General features: G+C 36.8%; 1 protein-coding gene across 4 annotated transcripts in view; it reads left to right on the plus strand.

Annotated features, from left to right (window-relative positions):
* The window catches only part of Alms1 (ALMS1 centrosome and basal body associated protein), a 144503-nt gene that overhangs the window by 26537 nt on the left and 95658 nt on the right, over window positions 1–22308 (plus strand). The window contains exons 3-8 of one of the 4 annotated variants that reach the window (XM_069988979.1): window positions 592–775; window positions 4772–4889; window positions 6464–7431; window positions 8336–8454; window positions 8542–8676; window positions 10301–10448. In XM_069988979.1, the coding sequence (XP_069845080.1) occupies window positions 592–775; window positions 4772–4889; window positions 6464–7431; window positions 8336–8454; window positions 8542–8676; window positions 10301–10448 (1672 nt within the window). Of the gene's footprint in view, window positions 1–591; window positions 776–4771; window positions 4890–6463; window positions 7432–8335; window positions 8455–8541; window positions 8677–8773; window positions 9128–10300; window positions 10449–17561; window positions 17668–22308 lie in introns of those variants that run through there. The other 3 variants (XM_069988980.1, XM_069988982.1, XM_069988981.1) reach the window with 3 other exon arrangements.

Raw genomic sequence — 22308 nt, forward strand, 5'->3', positions numbered from 1 at the left:
GGTGCTTTACCACTTGAGCCACACTCTATCCTTTATTTATTTATTTGTTTGTTTGTCATTGGGCTTGAACTCTGGGTGTGTGTATGTGTGCTGTCCCTGAGCTCTTCAGCTCAAGGCAAGGCTCTGCCACTTGCGCCACAGCACCACTTTCGGTTTTCTGGTGGTTAATTGGAGATAAGAATCTCAGAGACTCTACTGTCTGGGCTGGCTTTGAACCACAATCCTCATATCTCAGCCTCCTGAATAGTTAGGATTACAGGTGTGAGCCACCAGTGCCTTGTATGGAGATAGACTCTTACAGATTTTCTCTAGGCTGGCTTAGAATCCTGATCCTTCCAATTTCAGCTTCTTACATAGCTTGAGATGATAGGCATGAACCACTGTGCCCAGCTATTGGTTTAAAAAGCTGTCTCTAGAACTATTTTACCTGTACTGTCCTTGAACTGAGATTCTCCTGATCTCAGCCTCTTAGTAGCTAAAATTATAGCTATGAATCACTGGCTCTAGGCCATGAGTGAACATTTTAATCTATTAATATATATGTTAACTCAATTAATGACAGCATATTTTCTTTTAAAATTAATGTTTTAGAGAATGGAATCTTGGCATGGTCTTCTACAAGAAAAAAAGTCTTCTCCTCAAAGCTTGGATACATCCCAGACCAGGATTAATTTGAAAGCAGAAAGATCTAAAGTGACTGAGTCTTCCTTTTTGGAAGAAGGTGTGTTGACCCAATCAGAAGGCCAAGTGAAGAAATTGAGCTCTCCACTGCTAGGTAATGCTTCTGTGTTTTTATCTAGTAGCAACGTCTCACATTTGTAAAACACTTTTGGGGTGAGGGGGGGGGCTAAGACTTTTTGAGTTGAAGATCTCTATAGAGTTGTACTCGAAGGAATTAGGTTTTGATTTTTCACATTGGGTGGCTAGTGTAGTTATGTATGAAATGTGCAGTTGAAGAGTTAAGAATTAAGGCATATATTATCTTCAGGTTTGGGACCAAAAAATTAGGAGAAAGAGATTAAGTGGCTTGCTTTATCTGAGAAGATCTTACTACTTTCCTTTTTTTGGTATAAAACAGATTTATTAGCTTCTTACCAAAAATAAACTTTAAAGTATCTTTCAAATGGTTTTATAGAGTTTTGTAAATTAGCATGAATAGGACTGAATTCAGCAAGTTCTTTTCAAATATGCCAATGCTGTCCAAATCAACATATTTAGTGCTAACATTCTAGGATTGACATTCAGTTCTTAATGACATTAAAGTCAGTTTTATGTCTGTGTTTTGAGAAAAATGTTTACAAAATTAAGAGTACCTTTGGGAGGAGTTTGGTAGATGTAATCACATTTGCAAGGCTGTCATACTAAAGAGGAAGCAACCCATTTTTAATTCATTCATAAATGTAAGTGTCCATAAGTGCCCAATTTGTATTTATTTGATGCTAGGGACAGAAAGATGAAGCTACCTCCTTCTCTTTTCGAAAGGTTATTCAGTAAAAAAGATTATTCAGAAAAGAACAATACAGTGGAATGAGGTATTATGATGATCTGGAGGGCAAGTCTATAAACTACAGCCCACACACTAAGGCTTGATTTTATACTGTCTAAGCCCAGGCTTGCCTTAAACTCAAGATCCTTGTATCTGAGCCTCCCAGTGCTTCAATTTTCCAGCATGCCCAGCTACATTTTTATTTACTGTTGTTGTAGTACTGGGGATTGGACCCAGGCCTTATACGTGCTAGGCAAATCCTTTGCCACTGAGCTATGTGCTCTACCATTGTCATTTTTAAAAGATTGTAAAAACAAAGGATATGTAATGTGTAACAGTCTGTATTTTATCCACCTAATATTTAAAACCTAATTATCTGTTCTCTGACCCTTTACAAAGTGTTTGCTAACTCAGTGTTCAAGTTAAAATGAGCTCATATAGCTTAAACTGAGCTGTTGATCAATTTGATACCCGAAAAATGTCTATAAGAAGAAATATAACAGTAAAGTGAATTTATGCCACAGCAAAATGTCTCAACAAAATTGTAATACAAATTTCTATGATAGAAGGATTTCAGTACTGGGTTAAAGATTTCACTATGAGTTGATTAGTTGGAGATAGAGTCTATGACTTTTCTGCCTGGGCCAGCTTTGAACCATGATTCTCAGGTCCCAGCCTCCTGAGCTGCTAGGATTATGAGCATAAATCCAGCTCAATTTCTCATTAAATTCAGTAAATAAATAAATCTGAGTTCTAACTAAGTGTAGCAGATATTTCACTTGGGATTGCGCTGTGATGAAGTAGGCATCGATTGGGAGAAGCAAACAGACTGAAGATTCAAATGACAGTGAAGAATTGGGAAAATGTGAAGGGAATGAGAGCAGTGAGAATGTACTGGTACACTCAGGGCAGAAGACAACATAGTGAGCTCTGTGAACACTCATTGACAGTAATTTCAGGGAGAACAGTGGCTTGAGGATGGAATCCTCAGTTTGTATGCAGTTGTAGACATTCTAAAATCAAGAAAGTATATTGTAGAAATCAATATTACATTTGTATTGAGAAAAATGATTTTAGTTTTAGGAAAATAGTTGCAAAGTTGAATTAATTTCAAATGTGTTTTCTTTATAAAATTTTTTCTGGAGGTACTGGGGCTTGAACTTAGAGTCTTATACTTTCTCTCTTTGCTCTGCTGACTCTGTACCATTTGAGACATGTCTCCATTCCTGCTCTTTGCTGGTTATTTTGGGAGGGAGTTTAGCAGACTTTTCTTTTCCGCCTGCACTGGCTTATAACTATGACCATTCAGATCTTGATCTCTCAGTGGCTAGGATTGCCCCTAGCTGTAAGTCAACAGCACCTGCCCACAAATAAAATTTTATTTCCACTAATATTGTTTTATAGTTGTATGATTGAATAGAGAATAAATACTTTATGTCTGTTTTGTACATATGTAAGGGCAATGGGATAGGAGTGTGTGTGTGTGTGTGTGTGTATGTATGTATGTATGTGTATATATGTATATATGTTTATCTGTTGTGGGGCTTGAACTCAGAGCCTGGGCACTGTCCTTGAGCTCTTTTGCTCAAGGCTAACACTCTACTACTTTGAGCCACAGTGCCATTTCTTGTTTTCTGCTGGTCAGTTGGAGAGGTGTCTCATGGACTTTTCCGCCCCAGGCTGGCTTTGAACTGTGAGCCTCAGATCTCAGCCTCCTGAGTAGCTAGGATTATAGGTGTGAGTCACTGGCACCAGGCTCTGTCCCTGAGCTTTTGTGCTCAAGGCTAATGCTCTACCACTTGAGCCAGAAGCTCTACTTCCAGCTTTTTGGTGATTAATTGGAGATGAGAGTCTTACAGACTTTTATACCTGGGCTGGCTTCCAACTGTGATCATCAGATCTCAGTCTCCTGAATAACTAGGATTTCAGGCAAGAGTCAGTCAAGCTTGTCTCCCTTACACATTTTAAACACAACTTCGAAGAATTTTGTTTATCTGGATTATTGATATTTCCTACATTAGAACTTAAAACTGATAAATTTTTTGCTTTTGCTTTTGTTTCTAATGGTACTGGGGTTTGTGCTTACTAGGCAGGTTCTCTACCACTTGAGCTACACCTCTAGCCTGGAGACGCTCCTGTTGAAGCTTCTAACATAGCTGGGATGACAGGTACATCCACTATACCCAGCTTTTTGTTGTTGTTATTAGTTGAGATGGGAATCTCACAAATATTTTCTCTGGGCTATCCTCTAACCACTATTTTCCTGATTTCCAACTCTCGGATTATTTATTTATTTGTTTATTTTAAAGTCACAAACACCTTTTAATCTTCACAGTGATGGACTCTTGGATTTTTAAAGCTGAACAATTAAAAAAATTATTCATTCAAGATAATACCATTGCATAGTATTCTATGCATAATTTCTATTGCTAGTTATCTGGCTTCTCACCTTGATACTCAGATCTTAATCTCCTGAATAGCTTGATCCTCAGATCTTAATCTCCTGAATAGCTAGGATTACAGGTGTGAGCTGCTAGCACTTGGTTGCATATGATTTTTGATTTTTTTTTGTGCCTGTCCTTAGCTTGCACTTGGGCTGGGACTTTTTTGCTTAAGATTAGTGCTCTACCACTTGAGCTATCTCCACTTCTGGCTTTTTTGGGTGTTAATTGGAGAAAAGTCTCATAAGTGTTCCTGCCCAGGCTAACTTCAGACCAGGTTCCTCAGATCTCAGTCTCCTTAGTGGCTAGGATTATAGGTGTGAGCCAGTGGTGCCTAGCTGCATATGATCTTTTCATAGTATTTTGAATCTAACTTTGATCCTAGTTACTTCTTAAGAATTTATTAGGGCCCAAGAGTCCCTGAATTATTTTGATATAAGGAATATTAAGTTTTTATGTTATTCAGGCTGGAACAATGCTTATAATAGTTAAGAAGTACTCAATTTCATATTTGCTAAAGAGAATATAAAATTTCATTCTGATGCTTAAAATATTTAAATATGGGCAAATTACTTAATATTTCTTAAACTTTGTTAATCATGTTTCTTTACTTAAGGTAAGTATAATAGTACCTATCATTCAAGGTTATGATGAATATTCAATAAAATGTTGTATGTTAAGTGCTTGGACAATGTCAGGATTGATAAATGGTAGCTGATGCTGTTATTATTCTAAAGTTTGTAGATACTTTCAGATAGCATATTTAGATATTTTAAAGTATTTCATAAATAAGCCAAAGAATTCATTTCAAATTGTCAGTACTTTTGTATTTGAAACTTTCCAGTAATACAGGATGACTTTGCTACTCCTGATTTGCCTTTGCTGACATGTTTGACACAAGACCAGGAGTTTGGGCCTGATTCCTTATTTCACCAAAGTGAACTAGATTTTGCACCTCTGAGGTAGGGTGGTTTATTTTTCTTTAATCTTTCTACCATTTTTCTTTTTTGGGGGGCTTGAACTCAGGGTGTGTCCCTGAACTTGTTTTTGCTTAAGGCACTTGAGTGAGTTTCACTTCTAGCTTTTTGGTGGTTAATTGGAGATAAGAGTCTCATGGACTTTCCTGCCCAAGCTGGTCTCAAACCTTGATCCTCAGATCTCAGCCTCCTGAGTAGCTAGAATTAAAGACGTGAGCCATAGGTGCCCAGCTTCTACTGTTTCTTATAAGTTGTTGTTAATGACTTCAGTCTAAGGTTGAATTTTGAAGTTGGGATTAGATTTTCTTACCATACACTCTGAAGATAACAAGTCCTAAATGATAAGTATTAATATGGCAGTAATATATCTGTAGAGATGTGCTAGGTAACTGTAGTTTATTTAAAAACATTTCTAAAGTATCTTAGCATTTCAAGCACACTGAATTTGTTACGTACACTAGATTTTCCTTATTCTAAGGTTCCTCATTATTCTGGTATTATCTTCCTCCTCCCTCACCCTCATTCTGCAACAAAGCATTAATTTCTAGATTACAAACTTTTTCTACTCTTTTATTTTGGTCAGCTTAGTTCATTTTACCTTGTAGTACATATGAATCTGAAGTAATAAAAATTTTAAGATTTTTCTTTTAGAAAAATCATAATGGGAAAGAATTCTTCAAACCATACTTTGAACTATCTATCCATAAACATGTCTTTTTAGAACTGAAATAAAAATTCACCTTTAATTAAAAACTATAGATATTTAGATAGTAAAAATGTCCTTTTGCCTCTTAGGCTATACATTACTTTTTTGGTACTTTTATGAAGAGTGCTCTGTGCACACTAGATTGTCAACCAATGATTAAGACTGTTTCATTTTGGGAGTAGCTCATTTGATTTTTTTTCACTAAATGATAGATGAGTAGTAAATAAGTCTATGTATGTATAATGAATATTAAATAGTAGTGGATGAGCACTTAAAACAGTAGAGCTTATTAAGAGATTAGTTTGAATTTTTCTTTATAAAATTTGTTTTGAGTAATGGGAAATCAGATCATTGTCTTATTTTAGGAGAAGTCTGAGATAATATCTGGAAAACAGGATGGTAGTTTACTTTCTGGTCACAAAATTTTCTTTATTCATTCACTAGTCACCTTACAAGATTTTTTTTTCCCTTTTTAATTTGGTTTTTGGTGCCAGTCCTGGGGCCTGGCTCAGAGCCTGGGTGTGTCTCTAAGCTTTATTGCTCAAAGCTAACACTCTATCATTTGAGCCACAGTTCAACATACTTCTTGTTTTTTGGTGGTTACTTGGAAGTAAGAGTCTCCTGCTACTTTCCTACCTGGGGTGGCTTTAAATCACAATCCTCAGATCTCAGCCTCAGAGCAGCTGGGATTACAGGCATGAGCCAATAGCACCTGGTCAAATGTTTATTATTATTATTATTATTATTAACATGCTTTCAAATAAACGGTTTCAGTGACATCAGGTTTATATTTTTGTAGTAGTACTTAAAAGTTCTGTTAATATGTTATTTATTTTCAACTGTATATTTTCAGAGGCATTCCTGATAAATCTGAAGATATTGAATGGTTTTCTCGACCATCAGAAGTTAGTGAAGCTTTGCTCCAGGCTACTTCAGAAGCATCTTCAGATTTGGTTAACAGTTGCTTTAGTGTATCTCAGTATCCTCTTATAAGTAGCACAAATATTGGGTCTCAGCACTCTTGTTTATCTCCTGAACAAAAGAGTGAAGAATATGTTGTTAATGACCAAAAAACCCCCAAAGACTTTGACAGTTATGATGTTCTTTGTTCATATATGTCATGGAAGCCAGGAAAAGATACAAAGCAGTCAGAAAACAATTTAGCTGATAAAGATCAAGTTTCAGTTTCAACTTTATCTGCCATTAGTGATGACAACATAGCTACTAAGTCAAATGACAGTTTTGATGCTTCTTCTGAACATGTGCAGTGTTGGAAAGAGGAAGCTTTACAGCAAGCAGAAACGTGTCTAAACAGTACAGACAACATTTGTTTTCCACAAGAAGTTGCTACTCCTCCTCATAATAAAAGGTCATATTCTTTTCTGCGATGTTTATTGGAAAGACGAGGAAAAAAGGGGGCCCCTTTGGACCCTGAAAATCATTATTTTGAGAATGTTGATTTAAGAGTTCCAGCTGAGAATGAGGTGAAACAAAAGGTGGATTTTTTGGAGGGATATGAAGGAAATGAAGAAGATCTGCAGAAAGAGTTGTCCCGATATTTTGAACAAAATGAGAGTAGAAGTAATTTGGTATCTTCAGAGGTACATCCCACATCTCCAGAGATGAATTATGCTGAGAATGTTGTAGTTGTGGATAATTCTGTACGGGTTTCAGAAGCTCATATACTCTCCAGGGGACATGATATCTCTAAGACAGAAGCTTCTAGTGGTTCTCTTCAGACAGTTGAAGTCCAGCTGGATGAGACATCAGAGCCACTGTATTTTGAAGAGGAAAGAAACCAAAAGGCAACTTCTATTTTTGGTGAGAATAATATTGATGCTACTGAAAATGTAGCTTTTGAGGCAGTTATTGCCTCTATTGAGTCTACAAAGACAGAGAGTACTGTAAGTGAAATCCAAACTGACATCAATAAAAAGATTATCTTTAACAGATGACAGCCAAGAGAGACAACCCCCAAATCCAGATCTTTCCCAATTAAACTATCCTGATGAAAATTCTTTCTTTGATAAGTTTAAGCATCCAAACTATCAGTCTGCTCTTGGGGTGTTTGAACCGGCAGATTCGGAATCATTGTTGCCTAAAGAATATGATGATAGCTCCCTACATTGGTATCCAAATATAAAATCACCCCCTAATGCTCCTCAGAACATGTTCATTAAGCCACTTTTTGTTATTTCAGAGCTTAAACCATCTGATTCTTTAAGTGAAAAATCTTACAACCAGGCTGTTGGTCAAGGGAAAACACAGTCAGCATTATTTCAGTGTGATAAATACAATGAATCATTTCTTCCCTTTGGGAAGATAAAGTCCATTTCTGGTCTTGATCTTGCAAAGAAGGTAGGATTTTCAAACATTATTTGTCCAATGAAACAAGATTTAAAGCAGCAGACCTTTGAAGAAGTTGCAGATTCCTCAGACCATAATTTGGGTAAGGATGTAAATTGTAGTAATGCCATTGAAGGTATCTGAAGCTGCAGAAAACAGCTTTTCAGCAAACTTGGTGACATATGATGCAAAGTCACAAGGTACTTTATCACTGACTGGTAATGCATCATTAAATCATAAATTGTAGTTGGCCAAGAGACATTGCTGAAAGCTGATATAGGCCAGCATGAAATTCCTCAGCCTGTAGGAGCAGTTTTTACTATACATACAATATGTTTTACTATACATGCAATTATACAAAATTATTCCTGTTTTGTAGAGGACCTGCATGGGAAGGCTAAGTCTGATGTGATTACTCTGGATGGTGACAGTAAATGCCGTAGCCTTGATGAACATGCTGTTGTGTGCTGTGAAAAAGTTGATGAACTACAAGGAAACGTAAGACACAATAAAATAATTGTAGAAAATATATTCTTTTCTAGTATTGTTTTAGAAATGTTATTTTACTTTTTTACTATTTCCTAGACATGTGATCAATATAATTTAGCTACTAGTGAGTATGTTGAGCTAGCAACTTTAGAGAACTTGATTGATGATCTTTGTGAGAGCTCCTTGAATTGGCAGCCTACTTTACAATCATCATCTAAGGAGAACAAACCTGTAAGTTTTTCTACTTGACATTTCTCATTGGTAGGAAAAGAATTATTTTAGTTGAAAAGTGATAATGAAAGTAAAGCAGCCACTTATATCTTCTAATACCTACTTGTGATTTATACTTTGGTCTTCTCTGACATCTAGGAATATGTAAAAGAAACGTTTGTTTCAGACTATAAGAGTTAGTGAGTTCAAGCTAGGTGCTTGTGGCTCATGCCTACAATCCTAGTTACTCAGGATGTTGAGATTTGAGGATCAAGGTTTGAAGCCAGCCCAGGCAGGAAAGTCTGTGAGATTCTTACCACCAGTTAACCAACAAAAAGCTGGAAATGAAGCTGTGGCTCAAATAACAGAGCCTTACCCTTGAGCTAAGAACCTCTGGGACAGAACCTCACTCTGAGTTCAAGCCCTGGACTACCACCAAACAACAACAACAACAACAACTATAAAAACAACGGTATGTTCTGTGGTGTCTTGGAAAAGGCCATCTTTTGGAGCAGTTCTGGGGCTTGAACTCAGGATCCTGTGCACTGTTCCTAAGCTAAGGTTTCTTGTTAATTTGGATGCTACAAGGAGAAACACGTGTTTTCTTACAAATATCTATGTATCATGATTAATACATACATATATAAATGAGCTATACTAAAAAAAGACTCGAGTGGGATGAATTAAAACTTAAGTTTGTACTTTGTATGTGGGAAAATAATTATGTTTAGTAAAGTAAATCAGGCCCAGAGAAACAAAGGGGATACGTGTTTTCCCTTATATGTGGAAACTAGATTTAGCTTATAAACTTATAAATAAATATGTTGGGTGGTATGTAAGTATTAGCTAAAATACAGTAGATTCAAAGGAGAACTCCAATAGTGTAATTCCTTGGAAAGGCCAACTCAAAGTTCAATGAAATAAACACCAGAAAATGGGTACTTGAAAGGGATGGGGTGGGGTCAAGGGGAAAGGGATAGAGAAATGAAGAGGAGAAGGGGGAGAAATACAGTCAAGAATTTAATGTATATCCTACAAAATTAACAAGAGTGAGGGAAGGTCGGGGAGGGATGGGTGAGAATTTTGAAAGGCATGTCATTGATCAAGATAAATTCATAAACTGCTTTGTTAAATGGCAACCCCCTTGTACAATTACTTAAATATAATAAAAAGAGTGTACTTTGTGTCAAGAAGTCTTCTCAGTATTGCTACCATTTTAGATTGGATACATCTTTGTTGTAGAGTCTTCTCAGAATTTACTAAACAAGATATGAACTGTGTATGAATTCAGGAGGGTTATAACTATAATCTTAAGTACATTTTAAAACTGCTCAATGGGGCTGGGAAGGTGGCTCAGTGGTAGAGCGCTTGCCTTGCATGCCTGAGGCCCTGGGTTCGATTCCTCAGCACCACATAAGCAAAAAGAAAAAAGCCGGAAGTGGCACTGTGGCTCAAGTGGTAGAGCGCTCGCCTTGAGCTGAAGAGCTGAGGGACAGCGCCCAAGCCCAGAGTTCAGGCCCCACGACCGGACCCAAAAAAAACCCCAAAAAACAAAAAAAAAACTGCTCAATGTTTATTTTTAAAACTGAAGTTTTTCATCCAATGAAATCTGAAATTAATCTTATATTTATTCCTTTTTTAATAGGTAAGTCATTCTAATTTGTGCATTAATCAGTCCTTTTCATCTACATTGCCTTCATTTGCTCCATATGAGCCAACTAGAGACTCGGAACATCATTCTTCAAACCTGAGAATGTTGAGGGTATCGCCTGACACTGTAACAAAGATTGTAGGTATGTAGGAAAAGGAGATATTAAATGTCTTCATTATGGCTCATGAAAAATATTTGCTTTACCTTCTTAGCAACCTGTCTAGATTAAGAAATATCTTGATAGACAGCTGTGAGGCTTTGTGGGGAAGAAGTTAGACTAAAGTGACTGAGTCCATCCAGTTGGCTGAGTTTTTTTGTCAGTTGTATGCCTTGAACTCAGGGCCTGGGTGCTGTCCCTGAGCTCTTTTACTCAAGGCTAGCACTCTACCACTTAGAGCCACAGCTCTACTTCCAGTTTTCTGGTAGTTAATTGGACATAAGAGTCTAATGGACTATTCTACCTAGGCTGGCTTTAAACTGTGATCCTCAGATCTCAGTCTCTTTGAGTAGCTAGGATTACAGGCGTGAGCCACCAGCCAACTCAGTTTGGCAGAGTTTTGGGGATTGAAGAAAAGGTAGATTAAGGCAAATTTGTTTGCTCTAGAGCTGGAAGATCATTCTTTTGATGTTGGACATTGCACCTCCTGATTCTCTGGCCTTCCACCAGTGCTGGCCTTTCACCAGTGGATTCCTAAGGTTCTCAGCCTTTTTTTTTTTTTTTTTAAATCAGACTGAAAGTTACACTACTGGCTTTCCTTGTTCTGAGGCCTCTGGAGGAATGACTGAGCCAAAGCACTAGCTACTGCCTCCTCCTTTTTTTTTTTTTTTCTTCTTTTTATAATGGGGTGGCGGGGGTGAGGTTCCATTGAGGGTCTTCTATATATTCTAGACTGCTCTCCACTTCCTGTGTAACTAAGCATTGAACTCAGCAATCTTAATGACTCTGCCTTCTTTGTGCTGGGATTATATATATGTCATCATGTCCAGCTAGTTTAAGGATTATTATTTTTTATACTGGTACTGGGGCTTGAACTTAGCACTTGTCCTCTCCCTTGGCTTTTTTGCTCAAAGCTGGTTTTCTACCATTTAAACCATATTCTACTTTTGGCTTTTGCTGATTAAATAGAGATTAAAAAGTTTCGTGGATTTGTCTGCTTGGGCTGGTTTCTAATCTTGATCCTTGTATCTCAGCTCTTGAGTAGCTAGAATTACAGGTGTGAGCCACCAGTGCCCAGCTACTACCACTAAGCTTTTTAAAGCTGACAGCATTATAAAATCATTGCTTTCAATCTCAGAATTACCAGCTAACCCTTTTCCTTGGTTTACTGCATCTCATGTTCAGTTCAGCATAAATTCTACCAAATCACTCTTTTCACACCCCCGACTTGTCATTTCCCTCCTTTCCTATATCTTCTTCTCCTTTCCTCCTTTTCTTTCTCCATCCCTCTCCTCTCCAATTCTTCCTCCTTTCGGGTAGTACTGTTTTGTTTTGTGGTCCTGGGGATAGTCTACAGGCAGCTGGTCTACCACCTTTGCTTTAGTTCTTTTTGAACTGTGTAAGATATTCTCATACAATCCTTTTTATTTCAGTTAGGTTGGTAATAATGCCCCCTTCATTCCTGAAGTAATCTCAATTTTTCCTCCATTTTTCTTGAGTATTTAAATGTCAGTTTTGCTGATCTTCTTAAATAAACTTTGAATTCTCTTGTCTTTTTTTATTAAATTTTTTTTTAGTCTTTCTACTTGTTTTAGATTTCATTTGTGTGTTTTCTTTTTTCTTAATTATGGTTAGGATAGTGACTTAATATCCCTATATAGTTATTTATAGCATTATAATTTTCCAAGACTCTTAACTAAACAATATAAATCTCTTGTGTTTGGTTTTAATCAATCTAAAAGCAGTTTCCATTGTGAGTTTTGTTCATTGTTCTTTTTGTTAGGTTTAGGAATGTATTGTTTAATTCCATATATCTATGTATTTCCTACTGTTATTGATTTCACTCAGTTCAGGTCTTTTTTTCTTTTTTATGTGTGGATTCTGGGACTTGAACTCTCAGGGGCTGGGCTCTGTCCCTGAACTTCTTTTGCTCATGGCTGGTACTCTACCACTTAGAGCCACAGTTTCACTGATAGCTTTTTACTTTTTTTTTTTTTTTTTTTTTTGGTCGGTCGTGGGACTTGAACTCTGGGCCTGGGCGCTGTCCCTCAGCTCTTCAGCTCAAGGCGAGTGCTCTACCACTTGAGCTACAGCGCCACTTCTGGTTTTCTGGTGGTTTATTGGAGATAGGAGTCTCACAGTCTCTCCTGCCCGGGCTGGCTTTGAACCGCGATCCTCAGATCTCAGCCTCCTGAGTAGCTAGGATTACAGGTGTGAGCCACCAGCACCCGGCCTTTTTACTTATTTTTATTTTTATTTTTTAAAGTTAATTGGAGTTAGGAGGCTCAGGTGCTTTTCTACCTGGACTGGCCTTGAACTGAAATCCTCAGATCTCAGCCTCCTGAATAGCTAGGATTATAGGCATGAGCCACCAATGTCTGGCTTAATTCATGTTTTGTTAGAAAATATACTTAGTGTGATTATTCTGCCCTTTGAAATTATTGAGACTTGTTTTGTGGCTTAAACACATAGTTTATCCTTAGAATGTACAGTTTATGCTTGAGAAGAATATTCTATGGATGTCTCTTAGTTCTAGAGGGTTTATATATTCAAGTCTTCTGTATCCTTGTTGGTATACCTCATTGTTTTCTTCATTTTCAAAAGAGGGTAATAAAATCTTCAACTGTTAATCTATTTCTCACTTTTTTCTCTTTGATTTGCTTTTTGTATTTTGAGATTGTGATATGAAGTTCATATATGTTGTTATTCCTGTTCTTGAAGAATCGATCTATTGTTAGACTTATATGTTTATTTCTAGCAACAGTTCTTGTTTAATGTCTGTATTGATGTATGTTGTAGACATTTTTTTAGCTCTTATGTTTGATATTTGTAACTTTATTATTTTTCATCACTGAATCTATATTTAAATTTTTAATCTAAAATGTATCTTCTGTTAAGTAGCATAGTTGTATATTGAGTTTTTCAATTTTGAATTCAGTCTGGCAGTCTGACTTTTGATGTGATATTTAGCTATATTTAATGTCATGATTGATAGAACTTAAGTTTTCTCATTTACTTTTTTTGGAATACTCCTGTTTTTATTCTTTTGTTCCTTTACCACTTTTTATTCACTAAGTGAATATTTTATAGTAACAACAAGTTCCAGAGAAATTTTTAAGAGTTAAATTCTTATTCTTGACTCTAAAGCTAATAATATCAATTGATCAAAATATACTCGTGATTTATAGTAAATTAAGTCTAGTGTAATAAGCTTTAGTCCTATGTTACTCCCTTCTTTCTTATTTTTATTTTCTTTTGGTGTTATTTCTGTTACACATATTATAAATAATGTGTTACAAATCCCCCAATAGATTGCTTTATTATTGTAATTACATCATTTAATATATCTTAAAGAAGCTTAGAGAAAAAGAGTAGATATTTATATTCCCTCCTCCTTCCTTTTCCTTTTCTTTTCTTTGTTTCTTTTCTTCCTTTGCTGGACCTGGAGCTTGAACTCTGGGCCTGGCTTTTTTTTATTAAAGGCTAGTGCTCTACCACTTGAGCCACAGCACTACTTCTGTCTTTTTCTTAGTAGTTTATTGGAGATAGAGTCTCATGGAGTTTCCTAAGCCCAATCTGGATTCAAACTGTGATCCTCAGATCTCAAGACTGTGTAGCTAGGATTACAGGCATGAGCCATCACACCTGGCTATATTACCTATTTCTTAACGCTTTAATTTATTTATGTAGACTTCTGTCTAATGTAACTTCTGTATTCTACTCCAGCTTTGCACCTCACATCATTTTGCTATTGTGAAGTGTATTATGTTTTTGTTATAGCTCCCAGATACAATTGCATATATTATTACCTTATGTATTTAAAAATTTTTTTAAATCATTTGTAATACAGGAAGGGAGATGTGTAAACTTGATGTCTTTGTGCTTAGTCACATTATTGTCTTTACTAGCACTTTGCTTTTCTCATACTTACTTTCATTTTGCCTGGCTTTGTTTATTTTTTATTTTTATTTTTTTTGTGCTGGTCCTGGGGCTTAAACTCAGGGCCCTGGGGCTATCCCTGAGTTTTTTGCTTTTTTATTTATCGCTATTGCTTTCACTACTTGAGCCACTGCTTTACTTTGGCTTTGTGCTCATTAATTGGAGATGAGAGTCTCACAGACTTTCCTGCTTGGGCTGCCTTTGAACCAGGATCCTTAGATCCTCAGTTCTCAACTTACTGAGTAGCTAGGATTACTGGTGTGAGCTACTGGCACATGGCTCTCTTTAGTTATTTTATTTTGTCAGTTGTGGGGCTTGAACTCTGGGCCTGGGCACTGTTCCTGAGCCCTTCAGCTCGAGGCTAGTGCTCTTCCACTTGAGCCACAGTGCAATTCCAGTTTTCTAGTGGTTTATTGGAGGCAAGAGTCTCATGGACTCTTGAGCTGGCTTTGAACTGTCCTCCTCAGATCTCGGCCTCTTAAGTAGCTCGGATTACAGGTGTGAGCCACCAGTGCCTAGCTTCTTTAGTTATTTTTTATAAGATGGATGTTACCAAAAATTATCTGTTTTTGAATATTTGCAAATGTACTTCATGCTTTTTTTTGGGTCCCAGTCCTATTCATGTATGGAGTAAATCTTCCATTTTGCAAATGGGGATTGGGGAAAAGTAAATTGGCCCTGTGCTCTTCCTTTATATCTTTATCCCATTATTTATTTCTTCCCTATTCTACCTTGTTACATTATGCATTGTTCTATTGTTGTGCTCAGATGCTACATTTCATTCCTACCAATAAGACCCTGAGCTCCTGATAGTACTATGATAGAAGGCCTTAAATTACGATTCATTATTATATGCTGTCTTGACATGTTAAGCTAGGCATCAAAAGGCTTAATCACAAAATTCCTGCTCTCACGTATGACTTCCAACCAGTTGGAAAGGCTCACTTATCAATTGTAGGAGTTGTATATCACCTGGTAATCATCATAATGTGCTTAATTCCTCTCCTAGCCCATGACATTATTCAAATAAAAAAGACACTTAGCTACTATATTTTAGTTGTGCTTCTTCCAGTTCCTATTTGTTCATTCAGTGGCCAGGTGTAACCTAGTCTTTGGACCTTAGGCTGTGAGTATGTAACTAACAAATTGTCATTCTCGTCTGTCCAGTTTCAGGTGTCACATGTTTTGCATCCCCATAACCATTAGGTAGAAATCCCTCTACCAGTTGGATGAAGAAGAGGCAGATAAAAGAAGTTTATGTCTGTGTTCAATAAATAATTGGATTGAAATGGGCTCTGGATAACATTTCCCCTGCTATTTTACTTTTTATTCTATTTATTTTCAGTTTGTTTGTATAGCCATTACTTAAACTCAGGAGCTTTGTGCCTAGTTGGCTTGCTTCTTTGTCTAGTGGCCTACCACTTGAGCTGTGTCTCCAGTTGGGTTTTCTGCTGGTTAATTGGAGATAGAGTCTTGAAGTTTTTGCTTGGGCTGGCTTTGAGCTTCAGTCTTCTGGATTTCAGCCTCGTGAGGAGGTAGGATTACAGGCATAAGCCACTAGTGCATGACTTATTTTAAAATGGACAACCTGACTCGTTGTAGATTGCCTGTTTATCAAGCATGAGGCTGGAGTTCAAACCTCACTATCACCAAAATGAATGAATGAGTAAATAATCCAACTAGTTGAATTTCTTGAGGAAGCATATAGAACATTCCTCATTTTGAGGAATGTTGGGTAGTGGGCCTTATAGGGCTTAAAAAAATCATTTGGTACAGGGCAGGGTAAATACACATACTTTTGTATGCTTCTTGTCAGCTGCGTAAGACCTGTTTGCCTATATTAATAATTTGTTTGGTCTATGAATGATGTTGTAAGTATCCAAATGGCCCTTGGCAGAAAAAAAGATTTTCTACCTTTGGATAGAGAACAAACTACCAAGAGCGGAATTTACGGAATACAGTATAGCAGAAAGGTGTTCCAGTAGAGAATGCACGGAAGAGAGATAGTTTAAATTCTTATCAAGTTTCTTACTCTTAGTTTGTTCCTACTCTTTGTTTCCATTTTCATTTCTTAGTTCCTCTGTCTTGTCACATTGGATTTTTGTACATTTGTCTTTAACTTGGTGCATATATCTATAATATGTATCTTTGATGTTGTACTAATCGTAATTGCTATGTGATATCCCTAGAAAATTTTATTCTGAATCTTATTTTATCTGGTGGTGTAGCCACTTGTACCTGTGCTGTTGTTGTTTGGTCCTACTGTATCTTGAATTCAGGACCTTGTGCTTGTTAGGTAAGCACTGTACTACTTGATCCATGCCTTTTTGCTTTGATTATTTTTGAGATAGTTGTTTTTTTTTTTTTTTTTTTTTTTGCTGCCAGAGTCAGCACTGCCATTATGCTTCTATTATGTTCTCTTCCCTCAATCTGGTAAGGGATGTGCCACCATGAACAGCTTTTCTGTTGAGATGGAGTCTTGTGGCCTTTTTCATGGGCTGGTTGCAACCCTTTTGATCTCAGCCTCCTGCCAACCTGAGTTGATAGGGGCATATTAATATGCCCAGTTGTTAGTCTGAGATGGAGTCTAGTAAATGTTTTGCCCAGGCTGGCTTCAAGAGCCTTGTGATCTTCACCTCCTGAATTAGCTAGATTTACAGGCATAAGCCACTGGTACTGGCATAGCTTGCTCCTATTTTTAAAAGAATACTGTTTGTAGAATACACACACATACACACTAATATATATGTTAGCATATATTAATATATGTGAATATACTAATAAATGATATACTAATATATGCATTATATATAATTTATTTTTAAAAAGATAGTACATTGCTTTTTTAGCTCAGGCTACCTTCTATTATCTAAGTGCAGAGATTTTAAGTGTTTTTCACCATGCTCATTTTATATAATAGTTCTTTTTCTGTTTTTCTATTTTAGTTTTTGTTGTTATAAAGGTGATGTACAGAGAGGGGTTACAGTTACATAAGTCAGGTAATGAGTAATTTCTTTTTAGACAGTATCACCCCTTCTCCCTCTCCCAATTTTCCCTTCCATCTGTACCCACAAGTTGCATAGTTCATTCTCAACATAGTGTCTAGTGAGTACCACTGCTGCAATTGCTCACCCTTTTGTCTCTCCATTTCTGTGTCTATCCCCTTACAGATAAATGAATAAAACAAAAAGAAAAGTAAAAACAACAAAAAGAAAACTCTTGTTTGCATTTCCTGGAGTTCGTTTATATGATCAGAGGCACATAGGTATTGCGCCTTTGTTTTCCTCCCCTATGACTATCCTCCTTTGGTCTCACTGTGAATGCCTTGAATCCTGTATAATTCATTATGTCCTGGTGTATTTTAGATCTAGCTTCCGTATATGAGAGAAAACGTGCTGTTTATCTATCTGGCTTAGCTTACCTCACTTAACATGATTTATTCTTGGTCCATCATTTCTTTGCAAATGACATATTATTATTTCTAATGGCTGTATAAAATTCCATTGCGTATAGGTATGACATTTTTTTGGATCCACTCGTCTATTATAGGACATCTGGGCTGTTTCCATATGTTGGCTATTGTGAATAGTGCAGCAGTGAACATGGATGTGTAATTATTCTTATGGTATGCTGGCTTGTGATATTTTGGGTAGATGTCTAAGAGTGGTATGACTGGGTTGTAAGGAAGATCTATGTGTTTTGAGGAGCCTCCAGACTGCTGTCCAGAGTGGTTGTACTAGTTTCCATTCCCACCAACAGTACAATAGGGTTCTTTTCACCCCACATCCTACCAACATTTGCTGTTGTTTGAATCCATGATATTGGCCAATCTAACTGGGGTAAAGTGGTGTATGAATTGTTTTGATTTGCATTTCCTTAACGGCCAGGGATGTTGAGTGTTTCCTTTTATATTTCTTTGCTATTCTTACCTCTTGTTCTGAGAAGTCTCTCTAGCTCCTTTGCCCATTTAGTGATTGGTTTATTAGGTTCTTTTGAGTGGGTGGTTAGTTTCTTGAGCTCCTTCAATATTAGGATATTAGGTCTTTGTCAGATGTATTGTTGGTAAAGATCTTTACCCAGTCTGTGGGCTGTCTTCCTAGTTTAGTAACTATGTCCTTGGCTGTAGAAATTTTTATTTTGATGTAATCCCATTTGTCAATTCTCTTTCCTATCTGCGGTGCCCTTGAGACTCTTGAAAGTTTCTGCTTATGCCTAGAATAAGTTCCAGTGTTTCTCCTCCCTCTTGAAGTCATTTCCAAGTTTCAGGTGTGATGTTGAGGGTGGTGCATAGTGACAAATAGGGATGCACTTTAGTTTTCTGCATATGGATGCCCAGTTTTCCCAACACCATTTATTGAAGAAGCTATCTTTTTTCCACTGAATATCTTTGGCTCCTTTATCAAATATCAGATAACTGTAAGTGTATGGTTTTATTTCTGGGTCTTCTAGTCTGTTCCATTGATCTTCAGGTCTGTTTTTGTGCCAATACAAAGCTGTTTTTATTATTATAGCTTTTTATTATTTTGTTATTATAGTTCTGGCTTTTTTTTTTTTTTTTTTTGCCTAGAATTGCTTTGACTATTCAAGGTCTTTTGTTGTTCCATGTAAAATTTTGGATGGTTTTCTCTGTTGGTAAAGAACTTCATTGGATTTTGATGGGAATTGTGTTAAATCTGTAAATTTTTGGCAGTATGGCCATTTTTCACAATATTAATTCTACATATCCATGAACATGGAAGTGGGGAGAGTGGAAAGCTTTGCCTTGTTTCTGACTTTAGAGGAAATGGTTTTAGTTTTGACCATTCAGTATGATGTTGCGGTTGGCCTGTCATATATAGCCTTTATTATTTTGAGGTATATTCCTTCTATTCCCATCTTTCCCAGAGCTTTTAACATGAATGGGTCTTGTCCAAGGCTTTTTCTGCATCTATTGAGATGATCATGTAGTTCTTGTCTTTGGCTCTTTTTTATTTTTATTTTTGTTGGTTGGTGGGGCTTGAACTCAGGACCTGGGGTTATCCCTGAGTTGTTTTGCACAAGGCTAGTGCTCTACCACTTTGAGCCACAGTACCACTTCCAGTTTTCTGTTGGTTAATTGGAGATAAGATTCTCATGGAGGGGCTGGGAAGGTGGCTCAGTGGTAGAGCGCTTGCCTTGCATGCCTGAGGCCCTGGGTTCGAATCCTTAGCACTGCATAAGCAAAAAAGAAAAAAGCCAGAAGTGGCACTGTGGCTCAAGTGGTAGAACGCTAGCCTTGAGCTGAAGAGCTGAGGGACAGCGCCCAGGCCCAGAGTTCAGGCCCCACGATCGGACCCCCACCCCTGCAACCTTCAGATCTCAGCGTCCTAAGTAGCTAGGATTACAGGTGTGAACCACCAGAACCTGGCTGTTTTTTGGCTCCTTTTTGAGATGTTTTATGTTTATTGATTTATGTATGTTGTGAATTTGTTTTATAGGTATCACATAGTTGGATCATTTTATTATCCACTCCATTATCCATACAGATTATCCACATCTGTATTTAGTTAGAGTATTTAGACTATTAAAAGTAGCTATTGCTACTCTTTCTGATTACTGGGCTTTATATCTGCCACTTTATTTTCTCTTACATATTTTGGTATCTTTTTTTTTTTTTGTCGGTCGTGGGACTTGAACTCTGGGCTTGGGTGCTGTCCTTGTGCTCTTCAACACAAGGAGAGCACTCTACCGCTTGAGCCACAGTGCCATTTCCTCTCTTACATATTTTGTATTACATTTTTATTTATCCAGAATATTTGAGCATATTGCTTTGTGTAGGTATTTTAGTGATTGCTCTGGATATCACATTATTGTCATAGACCTTTCTATTTTCTATGTGTATCAGTCTTCTACCACTGGAAACTAAGTTGATTGTACCCTCCCACTTTAAATATGATTAAATATATTTTATATATGCTGAACATAATGGCAATATGATTTTTCTTTTTTGTGTGTGCAAGTACTTCAGCTTGAATCCTGCCTTGCCTTGCTTTCTTTCTTGGCTTTTTCATTTATAGCTGGTGTACTGGTGCTCTACCAATTGAGCCATGATTTGACTGCCCTGGCTGGGTTTGAACAGTAATTCTCAGATCTCCCTTTCTTTTTTCCCTTCCCTTTTCCCTTCCTATTCTTGGTAGTAGCTCCAGGTTTCATGCTTTTTTTAGCATCTAGCAAAGGACACATGAATGAGAGTTGAAGGAAAACAAAGGGAAATTATTACTGTGTCATTCCTCTCTTTCTGTGATCCTTAACCCGTCTGCCACCCATTTTCTACCTTTCATAGTGTTTTTGTGATTATTGAATTATTTCCAGAGAAGGGAAGGGAAAAGTGCATTTTTGTATCATTGGCCCGAGCCTAGAAAATGTTTGGAAAGTAAGTTTTAAGTTTGGAAACTTAACTCAGGTGTGTTACTTTCTTTGGCTATTAATATAAATTGTCAAATGAGAGTTGTGGATGTAAGAAGCAAGGAATAATATTTCTTAGAAAATACGGAATAAACTCAGGAATCTCAATTGAGAGATTATATTTGTCCCTCATTGACTTGGTCATTTATCTACACACTTTCCATTAAGGCTTCCTTTTACCTATTCAAACTTCATTTCAGGACAGTGATCCATGGGCTGCTGAGGAAAATATGTATTGTGTAGCTGCTGAGTAAAGTATTTTGTTTGTGTCTGTTAGGTCCAGTTGGTTTGTGGTATTGTTTAGGTCTGGGGTTTCTTTGTTGATTTTAATTTGATGACCTATTGGTGAAAGTGGGTATAAAAGTTTCCTATCATTGTGTTGGGCATTAAAGTCTGCTATCAGTAAAGTGCTGTCATTTGTTGGGGTCATTAAATCTGTTATCTGTGTGAGCTTTAAGTCCAAGTGTTTTTTTTTTTTTAAATGAAGTTGGATGTCCTTTCATTTAGACCATATATGTTAACAATTATTATGTCCTCTTGATGGAAAGTTACTTTTATTAATATGATGACGCCTTCTTAGTTTGCTCTGACTAATTTAGGTTTGAAATTACTTAATCAGATGTATCTGAGTATAAAAAGTCCCAGAGGCTCTTCTGCTTGGGCTGGCTTTGAACTGAGATCCTTAGATCTCAGCCTTCTGAGTAGACAGGACAAGAATGAGCCACTGACACTTAACTAGTTTTCTCCACTTTTTTCATGTTTATATTGATTTTTCTGTTTTGTGTTTAGGATATCTTTGAGAACCTTCTATAATACTGGTTTATATCTTAAACTTTCAGTTATCTTCTTTTGTCTTCTATATTTATGTTGTTTTAATTATGGCCTATTGTGGAGAAGATTGTATTCTGGTCTGGTCTGTTTTTTTTTTTTTTTAATGCCTCTTAGACCTGACTGGATTTCTCATTTTCAAGATTCAGGAAGTTTTCTGCTATTACTTTGTTTCATATGCCTTTAGATAACATTTCCTCCCCTTTACTAACTCTGTGATTCTCAGTCATTTAATGGAGTTTTGAAGTTCTTAGAAATTCATTTAATTTTTTTGGACCCCTTTTATCTGTATTTTTTCTAGTTTTTTAAATTTGCAGGAGAGCTTTCCACTTTAAATATTTAAAATAAAAATAAATATGGACTAGCTGGGCATAGTGGATCATACCTGTAATCCTAGCTATTCAGGAGGCTAAGATCTGAGTGAGGATTGAGGTTCAAAGTCAGCCCAGGCAGTAAAATCTTCAAGACTCTATCTTTAATTAATAATCACCAAAAAAACATGCCAGAAATGGAGCTCTGGCTTTAGAATAGGGCATTAGCCTTGAGCAAAAAAAGTTCAGGGATAGTACCCAGACTCTGCGTTCAAGTCTCAGGACACAGACAGAGACAGAGACACAGACACAGAGCAAGCAGGAAGAAGGCCTGTGAGTATGGT

Source organism: Dipodomys merriami, unplaced genomic scaffold (genome assembly GCF_024711535.1).
Source record: "Dipodomys merriami isolate MVZ:Mamm:240054 unplaced genomic scaffold, mDipMer1.0.p SCAF_37, whole genome shotgun sequence".
Classification (NCBI taxonomy): Eukaryota; Metazoa; Chordata; class Mammalia; order Rodentia; family Heteromyidae; genus Dipodomys; species Dipodomys merriami.